General features: G+C 40.4%; 1 protein-coding gene across 1 annotated transcript in view; it reads right to left on the bottom strand.

Annotated features, from left to right (window-relative positions):
• NEB (nebulin) overlaps positions 1–13,752 on the bottom strand; it is a 103,120-nt gene that overhangs the window by 71,743 nt on the left and 17,625 nt on the right. The window contains exons 24-43 of the mRNA XM_030453844.1: positions 12,683–12,994; positions 11,692–11,898; positions 10,786–10,890; positions 9,953–10,060; positions 9,006–9,317; positions 8,678–8,884; positions 8,343–8,447; positions 7,352–7,459; positions 6,284–6,595; positions 5,903–6,106; positions 5,327–5,431; positions 4,442–4,549; positions 3,756–4,067; positions 3,100–3,303; positions 2,654–2,758; positions 2,451–2,558; positions 1,923–2,234; positions 693–896; positions 248–352; positions 45–152 (exon numbers count right to left, since the gene is read on the bottom strand). Of these exons, the coding sequence (XP_030309704.1) occupies positions 45–152; positions 248–352; positions 693–896; positions 1,923–2,234; positions 2,451–2,558; positions 2,654–2,758; positions 3,100–3,303; positions 3,756–4,067; positions 4,442–4,549; positions 5,327–5,431; positions 5,903–6,106; positions 6,284–6,595; positions 7,352–7,459; positions 8,343–8,447; positions 8,678–8,884; positions 9,006–9,317; positions 9,953–10,060; positions 10,786–10,890; positions 11,692–11,898; positions 12,683–12,994 (3,651 nt within the window). The remainder of the gene's footprint in view (positions 1–44; positions 153–247; positions 353–692; positions 897–1,922; positions 2,235–2,450; positions 2,559–2,653; positions 2,759–3,099; positions 3,304–3,755; positions 4,068–4,441; positions 4,550–5,326; positions 5,432–5,902; positions 6,107–6,283; positions 6,596–7,351; positions 7,460–8,342; positions 8,448–8,677; positions 8,885–9,005; positions 9,318–9,952; positions 10,061–10,785; positions 10,891–11,691; positions 11,899–12,682; positions 12,995–13,752) is intronic.

Below are 13,752 nucleotides of genomic sequence, written 5' to 3'. Positions count from 1 at the left end.
CCCATCTGATTAGGGTGTGCCTCCAAGGGCTCCTGTGAACTTACATCACTTGCAATGTCTCTGGAAGCTTTGGCAGACTTGATGGGGATGGCATCTACCCTCAGGTCATAGCCCTTCTTCTTCTCCTCCTCCATCGCCTGCCTGTACTTTTTCTGAAAGAACAACAAGCATTCCCATCACACAACATTTCATCCCAAGCCACAGCACTGGCCAGGCACAGACACCCAGGCCCAGCTCAAACACCTACCTCACTGTAGTTCACTTTGTTCTGCTGGGCTAGCAAAATCTCAGGTGTGTCTGGCATGATGTGAATGCTGGTTTTATCCTTCTCCCAGGCTGCTGTGTACGAGCGCTGGAAAAAGGAGCGTGGTGTCAAGGGAGATCAAAGGAACACAGGGCAACAACCTCAGCAACTGCAGCAAGCGGCCTCAACTTCGTGGTGACTCAGGAATGCCTTTTCTTGGACACAAAACAATCAAACACTTCCCCCTCTTTTCTTTTCCACCCTGCACCCAATCACTGCTCCAAACACACCCCAGAGTTTCATCTCAAGCAAGGAACACAAACACCCCGATGCAAGAGGATGCAACCTCCCCCGTGGCAGACCCCAGTTCCCCAGTTGGAGACAGCCCCACTCCCCAGGGCAGGAAGGTGCTCCTTGCCCTCTGGGTGCACACACAAGGAAATCTCACTTGGTTCATGATCTGTGAGTTGTTCTTTGCCAGCACCATGGGCATGGAGTCAGGCAGGCTGGTGAATTTGATGGTGTCTGGGTGCTGCCGGTACTTCTTGTCACTCAGGATGAGGCTCGCCCTCTTATTCTTCTCCTCATCCAGGGAGCCAATGGGGGACCAGCCAATGCCCCTCAGCCACATCAAGTCAGACTTGTACACATTCTGAAAGGGCAGAAAGGACACAAAAAGCTCAACAACCTACTTGTTACATGGAACCACTTCTCCTACCAAGGGAAGCTCAGCCTACCAAAAGTCATTCCCCTGCGATAACCGACCCACCACCAGAAAAGTCCCCGCAGTGCAGCCCAGCTCCCCTCAACATGGAGCCACCAGTTAAAAACAGCAGAAAGTGATATGCAACCTACAAAGTGTTCTCTATACTATCTTCTTAGACTCCCTGACAAAGAGTAGACCCATTTGGCAATGTGCAGTTAGTAGAGACATGGGAGGAGCCTGATACCTTATATCCTAATACTCTTCATTCCATTTGCTTCTGCACATTTGACTTTTCTTTTCCTACTGCTGGTTCACCAGATGAAAATATTTGACTTTGTTGCCCTTGTCTTGCCATAAAGAACTCCAGACACCTGCAATAACCCTTCACCAAAGTGAAACATAGGACTCTCCTGGAACTATAATATATGACCCCCCACAAAAATTATTCCTGCACTCTATTCACTAAATTGCAGAAAAAAGGGAGTTGGATTGCCAAGATCTGTCATAAGCTATAAAACACATCTTTGAAGACCTTGATAAGCAAAGTCAAGGCTGAAAATTTATTTTCAGTATAAACATAGCTTTAAACTCAAAGAAAGTAGATTTAGATTTATATGTGATATGGAAAAAAATGCTATCCTCTGAGGTTGGTGAGACCCTAGCCCTGGATAACTAAAGATGTTGCTGTCTGATGCCTGGCACTGTTCAAGGCCTGATGGGATGGGGCTTGGAGCAACCTGAGCTGATGGAGTATGGTCCAGATCATGGCAGGAGATTTGGACTAGATGGTTCTTCAGGGTTCTTTCACACATGAACTGTTCTACAATTTTACAGTTCAGCAAGATAGTAAAGCCACACAATACAGATTCAGATTCAGCCTAGGCTTATAATCCTCATCTGGACCTTCTCCAACAAAGGAAGAGAAGACAAGAAACACTTTTGGGTTTCACACAGAAGAAAACAACAACTTACATCACTCTGGAGGTCATACACTCTCCTGGCTTGTACAACATCACTCTGGTCTGGCAGACAGGTCCACCGATGCAGGGGGTGCTTGTAATCAACGTCACTGACCAGCTCCTGGCACTTCTTGGCCAACACAATTCCCAGCATGTCCACTGGGCTACTGAAGTTCGTCTTGGACTTCTCAAAGGCTTTCTTGTACTCTCTGTCACTCTGGATCTTGGCCACGTGCATGGACCACACCATCTTGGGATCATCCTCTATGTTCCGGGCCCCGATGTGGTGACCCTGCTGCTTGCGGTAGCCTTCTTTGTACTTGTACTGAAGGGGAAAAGAAGCTCAGTAAGTTTCTGACCAGCTCTTCTCCCTTCTGACACTATTCTCTACCAGCTCCTGCCAGCCACAGCTTTGCTAATGGAACCTGGCAAGAACACCATGTGAACAGGCCTCAATGTGCAGCAGATCCCCTCTGTGTCTTACACTTCCATCCCACCCCATCTGATTAGGGTGTGCCTCCAAGGGCTCCTGTGAACTTACATCACTTGCAATGTCTCTGGAAGCTTTGGCAGACTTGATGGGGATGGCATCTACCCTCAGGTCATAGCCCTTCTTCTTCTCCTCCTCCATCGCCTGCCTGTACTTTTTCTGAAAGAACAACAAGCATTCCCATCACACAACATTTCATCCCAAGCCACAGCACTGGCCAGGCACAGACACCCAGGCCCAGCTCAAACACCTACCTCACTGTAGTTCACTTTGTTCTGCTGGGCTAGCAAAATCTCAGGTGTGTCTGGCATGATGTGAATGCTGGTTTTATCCTTCTCCCAGGCTGCTGTGTACGAGCGCTGGAAAAAGGAGCGTGGTGTCAAGGGAGATCAAAGGAACACAGGGCAACAACCTCAGCAACTGCAGCAAGGGGCCTCGACTTCGTGGTGACTCAGGAATGCCTTTTCTTGGACACAAAACAATCAAACACTTCCCCCTCTTTTCTTTTCCACCCTGCACCCAATCACTGCTCCAAACACACCCCAGAGTTTCATCTCAAGCAAGGAACACAAACACCCCCCGATGCAAGAGGATGCAACCTCCCCCGTGGCAGACCCCATCCCCCAGATGGAGACAGCCCCACTCCCCAGGGCAGGAAGGTGCTCCTTGCCCTCTGGGTGCACACACAAGGAAATCTCACTTGGTTCATGATCTGTGAGTTGTTCTTTGCCAGCACCATGGGCATGGAGTCAGGCAGGCTGGTGAATTTGATGGTGTCTGGGTGCTGCCGGTACTTCTTGTCACTCAGGATGAGGCTCGCCCTCTTATTCTTCTCCTCATCCAGGGAGCCAATGGGGGACCAGCCAATGCCCCTCAGCCACATCAAGTCAGACTTGTACACATTCTGAAAGGGCAGAAAGGACACAAACAGCTCAGCAATCTCCTTGTTACATGGAACCACAGGAAGCTCTTCCTACCAAAACACATTTCCACCCAACATCAGAAAAAGCCCTTCCATGCAGCTCATCTCCAGTCAAACCTTTGCACTGCACACAGGGCTTCTCTTTGCTCACTGTTTGTCCATCAAAATAAAATATTTGACTTTGTTTCCCTTACCCTTTCATAAAGAACTTTAGATACCTGCAGGAACCCTCCCCCCAGTATGTTCAAGGACATGTATCAGTCTTCTATGACCATTACTTATTATTCCAGCATCGCTCATCAGGATAGGAAAGGCACGACACTGTCTGAGATTCACAGAGTCAGCCTTGGCTTATCATCCTCACCTGGACCTTCTCCAGCAATGGAAAAGAAGAGACACTTCTGGGTTTCACACAGAAGAAAACAACAACTTACATCACTCTGGAGGTCATACACTCTCCTGGCTTGTACAACATCACTCTGGTCTGGCAGACAGGTCCACCGATGCAGGGGGTGCTTGTAATCAACATCACTGACCAGCTCCTGGCACTTCTTGGCCAGCACGATTCCCAGCATGTCCACTGGGGTACTGAAGTTCGTCTTGGACTTCTCAAAGGCTTTCTTGTACTCTCTGTCACTCTGGATCTTGGCCACGTGCATGGACCACACCATCTTGGGATCATCCTCTATGTTCCGGGCCCCGATGTGGTGGCCCTGCTGCTTGCGGTATGCAGTCTTGTATTTGTACTGAGTGAAAGCAGAAATAGCAGTTGTCACCTCTTCTCAAGCTGAAATCTAAATTTTTGTGCTGCTAATATAGGTTAAAATTTTTTATGTAATATATTTCAAGTTGTTTTGACACTTTTTCCTAATGTTTTAGTGTTTATGCATGTCCAGATTACATTAACTGGTTTTTTACAGTCTTATATTGGCCCACTGTAAAATATTGTATTTGATTAATTAATTGTATACCATTAATAATTATATAGCCTCTGGGAGGGCAGCAGTGTAAGAATGTTAAAATTTTATCTCTTTGCCTTGTATATAAAATTTATCCTTACAGATATATAAGCATGTGCCAGCTCTATTCCCTGTTGTTGTTTTCAGTCCTTAAGACTTACATCACTTGCTATGTCTCTGGATGCCTTTGCTGTTGTGAGGGGTATAGCATCAACAGGCAGATCATAGCCTTTCCTCTTCAGCTCTTCATATCCCAGCTTATATTTTTTCTGTTGGAGAAAGATTCAGTGTAACTGTTGTAAATAAAGCTCTTTAGGGAGTTTTTAAATACTAAAATTCCCTGATTATTGAACATAAAGTATGAGATTTCAAGACAGTTTCATTAATCAAATTAAATTCCACAGCTTGCTTTTAATAACTTGTATTAAGTAACTGATTACATAAAATAAATTAAAATTTCTATCTATATGTTTTGTGATTGACTCATTCAAGATCTAAGTTATCTTTTACTTAATAAACTAACCTGAATGATTCATAGCCTTCTATGGAGGTAAATAATGCAAACCTCTGATTTTCTATACCCATTTGCTATTGCAATTATTTTTGTCTTCCTGAGTTCATACCACAGTGTGCTAACATTCCTTTACCTCTGCATGTAGTCTGTATTTGTTCCATTATAAGCAGGAATGTGATGTACATTACAGAAACCTTTGTAATTCTGAAGAAGCAGTTGAATATAATCAGGTATTTAACAGGAATGTCATGCTTACTAAAAATTAAACATATATTTACAGTGTTCCCATTTTATACTTTAGCAATTTCACTCAGGGTTCCCAGTGCATGAGCACTTTCATAGAAAAAGATCCCAAATGTGCTTACAGCTGTTAGAATTGCAGAATTACTCTACTGCATTTTAAATTAAAGCCACAATGAGCAGCTAACAATTAAAAAAAAAAACAAAAAACCCAAACCAAACCAAAGAAACCCAAAACAAAAACAAAACAAAAAAACAAACCAACCCCCAAAAGTTTTAGAAACACACTTACATCACTTGTGTTAATTAAATTTGATTTAGCCAACATAATCTCAGGTGTATCAGGCATGATGTGAACTTGAGTCTTGTCCTTGTTCCAAGCTTCTTTATACAGAATCTGAAAAGAGATACAAGCAAAAATATCTTGTCTGATAAAAGGCTCATGTGCACAGCAGTAAATTCAGTTTACTATTGGTTCACAGTAGCAAAGATGTAGTTGTGCAAGCACGAACAATGTAAACAATGCAAGGTATTAAAATCAGATAATATAATGACTTCTTTCTGAAATACTGCCTTTTTTTCTTCTTTACTTCCATGAGATATCAAGGAAAGAACATTATGACAACACATTTACATACCACATAATAAGTGTCTTATTTGCAGTTCTTACTGAATAAGTTACACACCAATACAGACCTTAATTTTCTGAACAAGTCACAGGACTTCGTGACAACTGAGCAGAAAGGCACTGATTGCCAACACCTGATATTTGTATTTTTTCAAGCACATCTTCTAATTCTTTTTAACAGACATATATAAACATGGATTTAATTAATTGAATCACATTCTGTCTCCAGAGGAAACTTACATCACTCCTATTTTTGGCATTAGATTTTGCTAAAACGACGTCCATGCCATCTGGGACACTTGTGAACTTGATGGTGTCTGGGTGCTGCCGGTACTTCTTTTCACTCAGTATTTCAGTAGCTTTCTTGTTCTTTTCAGATTCCAAAGATCCCAGAGGACTCCATCCAATGCCTTTGAGCCACTGAAGATCTGACTTATATTGGTTCTGTTAAAATCAAAACCATACTAGATTATTCCTCTGGTCATTTATTATACCATTTATAAGACTAACTGTATTTTAGCTTCAATTTGATCTGTACTGACTATACTCCAGAGAGTTATCAAAAATACTTTTCAATAAGCAGGAGATTTCTTACAAAAAATAAGTCCATTGGAAGCTTACTTCACTCTGTAGATCATAGACCCTCTTTGCCTGGGTGACATCATTCTGGTCCGGCAGACAAGTCCAGCGGTGCAGTTTCTGTTTGTAGTCTGCATCACTAACCAGTTCCTGGCATTTCTTAGCCAGAAGGAAGCCTAACATATCCACAGGCATGTTAAACTTTGTCTTCCATTTTTCAAAGTCCTTCTTGTACTCCCTGTCACTCTGTATCTTAGCTACTTGCATAGACCACAGCATCTTGGGATCATCCTGTAAGCTGCGGAATCCGATGTGGTGTCCCTGCTGCTTGCGGTAGCCTTCTTTGTACTTGTACTGGAACAAGATTGAAATGAATAAATTTATAAACAAAGAGTAAGATTGCATTATTGAAATTGCAGCAAGAAAGAGGCAATGGTAAAACATAGGAGCAAAATATCAATATATTCACTCAGTTCAGTGCTTCTCACTACCCGTGAAATCACCATCTTGTTATGGCAGCTCATGTGAAGGTTTAGGAGCCCCCTGATGGCATTACTAAAGGTCTCCTCTGCTACCTGATTCATATCCTGTTCAGAACCCTCAAGGCTTAACACACTGAAATATTTTGATTAATAGAATAATCAGCAATGAAAACCACAGATGCTTAAGCAGGGGAAACATTTCATAATGACTAATGAAATCTCTTCCATAAATGCAGGAGTTGTGTTCATCCCAAGTTGTGATATCACTGACACACGTGTCACCACACCCAGTTCAGAGCTGTCAGGATTTCTCAGTTTAGGCACAGGGATCAGCTCCTTGGGCCAAATTTACTGCTGCTCTGAAAAAACAACATCCAACAGGCAGACAGCTCCTAGCTCTGTTTGTTAGAGGAACTTCATGTCTGGAACACAATCTCTGGAATTGCCAAGATGCTAGAGCCACCCTTATTGTTTTCTTCACTGACAAGAGCAGCTCAGGAAAGAGTTTTGCCAGCAATTATTAATTTTACTTCAAGCCACAGCTCAGCAGAGAGGTGTATCTGGTGCAGCTCTGTAGGTTCTAGTGACTAGATAAAGTGTGTGTCATGGAATTAGAAAGGTTGCTTACATCACTTGCAATGTCCCTTGAAGCTTTGGCTGCTTTCACTGACATGGCTTCAGGTGTGAGGTCATAGCCTTTCTTTATCATTTCCTCCCAGGCAAGCTTATATTGTTTCTAAAATTGAAAACAGAATTAATTACAAAGTCTTAGAAATACATTTCACCTTCTATTAAGACATGCTAATGATCCATGCTACCAAATTCTGGTCACCTCACAGGCTTCAGTTGTGAGTGAAGGACTGCTGTGATGGCAACTGAGAAATGGGAAACTGATAAGCAAGGAGCACAGGTCTCCCAAGTCCTAGGCTAGTGACCAAGTTGTTCTTTACTGCAGCAGCTTCCTATTAACTCATCTTGGAGATATGAAACATATCTGGGGAATTTGAAATATATACAGATGGGATAACTGAAAAATTTTCAGTTTGGCCAAACAAAATTTTGATTAATAAGGCTCTAATGAAGCCATTTATCAGTCAGTTCAGCTTGGGAACAGTTGATCATAAGAACCAGTACCTGCAAGTCAAAGATTTACCTCCAAGCAGTCATGTAAAGCAAAACCCAGGTATTTTATACCAGCACAATTGACACTTTCTCATATATAAAAGCTGACAGAAAAGTTAAAACAACAGCACATATTTCTTCCTCATATGATAATATAAAAATATATACAATGAACTTGTAATTTTTGTAGTAAGGAATTTTTAACATGATTGATTTCTAGAGTAAGCAAAGAGTATAGACTCTGCACGTTCAGATTTTAAAAATAGGGCTTATCTGTTCCTTACATTACAATGTAATTTAGCCTGCTACTTTGCCAGCCTGAAGATGGGAATTATTCCTACTCTGAAAATATTACTCACTGAAAAATTCTTCTCTGTTCTAACTGCCCCATTCTGTTTATTCTACCTTATACATATTAATTACTTATTTTGAAACGGGAGGCACTTTGAAACTTGAAGAAAGTAGATATTGTAATAGAAGGCATTAAAAAACTCTACCTGGCTGTAGTTTGCCTTGTTCTGCTTTGCCTGTACAATATCCAGTGTGTCTGGCATCACATGGACCTGAACTTTGTCCTTCTCCCAAGCTTCAGTATAAGCACGCTATTGAAAAATGAAACATGAGGTTTTGTGTTAATAGAAATGCCAAAGGATGGGTCTGCCAGGTTTTTTTTCCCACCTTTCCCCCTGCAGAACCCGTGGCAGTTGTTTTCCTCAAACTGCCACACAGAGGTGGTGACAGAGACTTAGAGTCTCTATTGAAATGAAAGAGTCTCTATTATTGAAATGCATTGTCTGTGAATGCTTGCCTCATTTTCCCCAGGAATACTCACTTTGTTCATGATATTGGCATTCTGCTTTGCCAGGACCATGTCCATGGCATCAGTGTTTTTGGTGAAGGAGAAGGTGCTGGGGTGCTGGCGGTATTTGCGATCACTTGCGATTTCCATGGCTTTCTTGGTTTTCTCCACATCCAGGGAACCAGCAGGACTCCAACCAATGCCCTTGAACCACTCGTTGTAATCCTGCCTGTACTCATTCTGCCAAAGAGGACAGCAAAGCCAAGTTTACAACTTACAAATACTCAGAGGAAACCATCCTGTTGTTTCCAAAACACAGCTAGAAGGAGAGAAGAGGAGAAAAGCCCCAGCTGGAACTCACATCACTCTGGATCTGATTCATGTTCCTGTACAGCTCGAAGCTCATGGCATCTGGCAGGAGCATGTACTGGTGGATCAGTCGTTTGTAGTTGGTGTTGGTGACACGATCCTGTGCCTCCTTAGCTGACACCACGCTGAGGCTGTCAGAAGGCATCTGGTAATGTGTCTTGCCTGTCTCGTAAGCTTTCTTGTACTCACGGTCAGACTGCATCTTGGCCACTTGCATGTAATGCACAAGTTTGGGGTCATCCTGAAGGCTGCGGAAGCCTACAAGCTTCCCCTTGTCCTTTTCATAACTTAATTTGTATTTGTACTGTAAGGAGAGCAGAAACAAAGACCTCATATCTATTTCCCTTGTTTAAATAACTATCCCGTAAAGAAAAAACCTCCAAAACTTACAGGAAAATAGGATTTTGCATTAAGAAAACAAGACAAAGCACACAGAGGTGGTGGCTTTGTCCACCTGCTCTTAGGGTGCACTCTAAAAAAAAGGTCTAACATCCCTTTTAAAAGCAGGCTATTTACACCACTTTCTTAATAAATGACATTTTCTTACAATTTATGGGACTTTCACCAAAGGAATACAGATAACAGAACCACAGTGGTAAAAATAATTTAGGTCCAAATCTGTTCTTTTCAAATACTTCTAAAAATGATCTCTGAACATTCTGTCTGAACTACAAATACAGAGCATACATTTACAAAGTACCCAACCACCACCATGCTGAGGAATGAACTGCTTTATTTTTTTTCTTAGGAGTCCCTCATTTACCTTTCTAATAAGAAATTGTTCTTTAACTGTTAAAAAGCTGATTAGAATATATATTAATATGCTAGATACAAGCAAGAGATTAGTCTTTCTATAATTGCAATATAAAACTTAATTGTGTCAAGAAATGAATATTTTAAAATATCTGAAAGGAATATTTCTTTCTTTCAAGAACTTACATCACTAGCAATATCCCTAGAAGCTTTGGCAGCTTGAATAGGAATAGCATCAACTCTGAGATCATATCCTTTCTTCCTAGATTCTTCAAAGGTCTGTCTGTACTTTTTCTGTGGAAAGAAAGAAAACAAACATCCTTTAAAGAAGAAAAGAAACACACTACACTTTCTTAAATAAAACTCTATTAATATGATAACTTGAAAGACAGAGAATTCATGTATTTAACCTTCCTTAAGCAGGTATTTAAAGCATTCAGGAAGATAAATACTTCAAAATTAACTCCAGTCTTAGTAATCAGTAACAATAATCTATAAAAAAAGAACAAGAAATTACATTTGTTTCCCCCTTGCACAAATATTGGTGAAAAGATCCATCTCTAAGGATGTTAGCTTGTAAAGATATTAGATAAATGGCTATTTCTTTAATTACAAATACCTAGCATTATTTAACTACTGGCCATTGAAAAACTACCTCTATTATCATCTCTGACCAAAAGAACAGGCTCCATCTGCAAGAAAGAATTCTGAATCCAGTGCAGAACTTTTTGTATAGGGACATAAAATGATAGAGTACCAAACATGGATAGTAGCCAAACTCTACTGTTTTAATGACCACCAGGAATGACTGTAAATACTATGGGGTTTTTTGGCAATTTTTTTGATTTAGGGGAAGTGAGGAAAGGAGAATTAATAGATTTCTGTAAAATTACTATGGGCTATCAAAGTGAGAATCAGGGAGAAATTCATACGTTGCCATCTCATTTATCCCTAATAAAATAAAATAATAATAATAATAATAGTTTAAAAAAAAAGCTTAGTCTTAAAACAGTACTCACATCACTTATATTCAATGCATTAACTTTTGCTAAAGCAATCTGTGGATGATCTGTTGTGATGTGAACTTTCTTTTTGTCTTCTTCCCATGCTTGTTTGTACTTTTGCTGGAAGAATAGGAAAAAAAATGTCAACATAACTAAAAAATAAATAATTAAAAATAACATTTGCTATTGGAAATATATATATTTTCTTTGCAATGATGCAATGCTAATATGGTAAGAACCTTTGTCTTTTTGTTTCAGCACTTCATGACAGCATGGATCAGGAACAGTTCTAAGGAAATTAATTTGTGTGAGGACAAAGGAAGATGATAAGTTTAGCTCCTGAAAAAGAAGTGTTAGCTGAGGGAGGTAATAGAGCTTTACTTAGTGTTAATAAAAGTAAGGCAAACGTACACAAGGTTCTGGTGGTTGCTGTGAATATAATGCATATAAACTCCAGAAGAACACCAGCAGATTACAAGAGTTCAGCAAGAGGAACAGAAAATAAATATCTCTCTAAAAGCATTCTCATCGTGCAGCAACTTCATAATAATCTAAGAGGCATTGGATAAAACAGAGTTTAAATTTTAAAATCTAAATTAGATTTCTGAAAGGTGTCACTCCAGTATTTTAGCCCCTACATGTAAAGTCTGCAAGCAGTTGGCTTGGGTAAAATTCATTAACAAAACATGACACCCAGGTCTGTCTCTATACATAGTTCTTAGAAATGTTAGGGTCATGCTTTGCTTTCAGGTATATTAAAGGTCTGTTAAGATGAAATACAATTATAGACATGCATAATCATTAGTTGTCAAAATGGACCATTTCCAGAGCTACACATTCAGTAAGACTGACTATTACATCAGGTAAATTTTGTTTCTCACTTCTGCAAACACAAATGAATTTTGATGGTTTCTTTCTTACCTCATCCATGATTTTAGCATTGTTTAAAGCTAAGACCATGTTCATGGAATCCATGGGAACAGAATACTGCAGCTTGTCTGGGTGCTGGCGATACTTCTTCTCACTAAGAATTTCCATTGCTTTTTTGTTCTTCTCAGCTTCCTGGGAGCCCAGTGGCACCCAGCCAACACCCTTCATAGTTTCATCATAATCTGCTCTGTATTGATTCTGGAAACAGAAAGACAATAAAACAATGAGATGCATGTAAAAGTCTGCAAATTGTCACACCTCCTGTGTTTGTTGAGTGTTAGATTTGGAAAGCACATACTCTAAAAAGAGGCAAACTGTATCAGATGTGTTCAAGGTTTATTTAGAAATAGAATTGTTACAGCAGTGTCTATTTTGTGATTCTGCCTTCTATACCATGTTCAGATCCTCCCTGTGATGTACACAGACTGCTTGTGTGACATTACTTGCTAAGGCCCCTCTTCAAGAGGAGAATTATTTTGAACCATTATCTTGCTATCTTGAACTATTATCTTCCCTCCTTTTTTGAGGAAAAAAAAGACCCTCTATTCCAGAGGTTAAACATCCCAGAAAATCTGAGAATACAGCTATTTAACCTGGTTTCCCCTTCTTCTGAAATAGAATTTTTGGAAGTACAAATTAAAACTACTAATGAGAAGTGAAGATTTCCTGTCTTGTCCTGCACACCAGTATTACTCCTGAAGAACCTGATGGGATGTGTAAGCAGGAAACATGCAATTTACTTTATACATAAAAACTTCTTATTTCTGAGGCCAAATTCTTCAGAAAGAGGTGTATTTTAATATTTCAGAATCTCAGGAAAATACAGTGGCTATCATTGCTGAGGGTCCCATTTTTCTTACAGCATTTTAATATATAACTGAACGAATTTCACAAAGAAAATAGTTTTATTTACATTACAGCACACTTTCATGAACTCAGCATCACTGTATGCATAATGCAAAGCATGAAGATTCTCACTTACATCACTCTGTAACTGCATCATGTTTTTGGCTAGTTCAAGACTCATAGCATCCGGCAGGACATTATAGGTGTGGATCAAGTTCTTGTAGTTTACATTTGTGACCATTTCCTGGGCTTTCTTGGCTGTCACAACACTGACCATGTCAACTGGAGTATGGAAACGAGTCTTTGCCTTCTCATAATCCTTTTTGTATTCACGATCAGACTGCATCTTAGCCACCTGCATGAAGTGCACCAGCTTGGGGTCATCTTCCAGGCTGCGGAACCCGATGTGTTTTCCTTTGGCTTTCTCATAGGCGAGTTTGTATTTGTACTGAGAGCAGGAAAGAGAGAGAGAGAAAAATAAAATAATGCACTATGAGGGGTCAGCTCTATCTCTGAAAACATAGAAAATATTTGTTCTTTTCACAAGACTTCAATATTTTAACAATTGCAGTTCATTCTAGGAGCTCCTAAATTGTTTCTCAGGCAGCATAATCTGATCCCAGAATCCCAGAATGTTTGGGTTGGAAGAGACCTCCAAGCTCATCCAGTCCAACCTTTGGCCAACACCACAGTCAATACTAAACCCTGTCCTTAAGGACCAGCTCCAAATGCCTTTTAAATGCCTCCAGGGATGGGGATTATTTCTTTACAGATTATTTAAGCACCAAAACAAAGAGGATTTCTCGATTTCCCAATGCCTTAACCCCCAGTATAGATCTAACCTTGGTATGCAGTTCCATGGCCCTCCTCACCATTGCCTGTCATATTGCATTTTACTGCCAAAGACTTCTGGCTTCCAGAAACATTCAGCTTTTAATTAAAAGACTGGCAGAACAGGATATTATTGAAAAGCCCTGAACTACCAAGCAATTAGACACCTCAATATTCAGCTAATATTTAATTGGAGAATGGAAATCACCTGCATCCTTTTGCTAATGTTAGTGAATTTATTTCTGTGTTCAGAATCTCCTCTCATAGCCTGTGCCTGGCAGTGCCCAAAGCTTTATTGTTGCCAGTTGACACAGCTGCCAGAAAAGAGCTCCATTTCTGTACAGAAGTAGAAACCCAGTTCTCCAGCAATTAGGA

The sequence above is a fragment of the Calypte anna genome, chromosome 7 (assembly GCF_003957555.1).
Source record: "Calypte anna isolate BGI_N300 chromosome 7, bCalAnn1_v1.p, whole genome shotgun sequence".
Lineage (NCBI taxonomy): Eukaryota > Metazoa > Chordata > Aves > Apodiformes > Trochilidae > Calypte > Calypte anna.
This window is presented reverse-complemented; position numbering and strand designations above follow the sequence as displayed.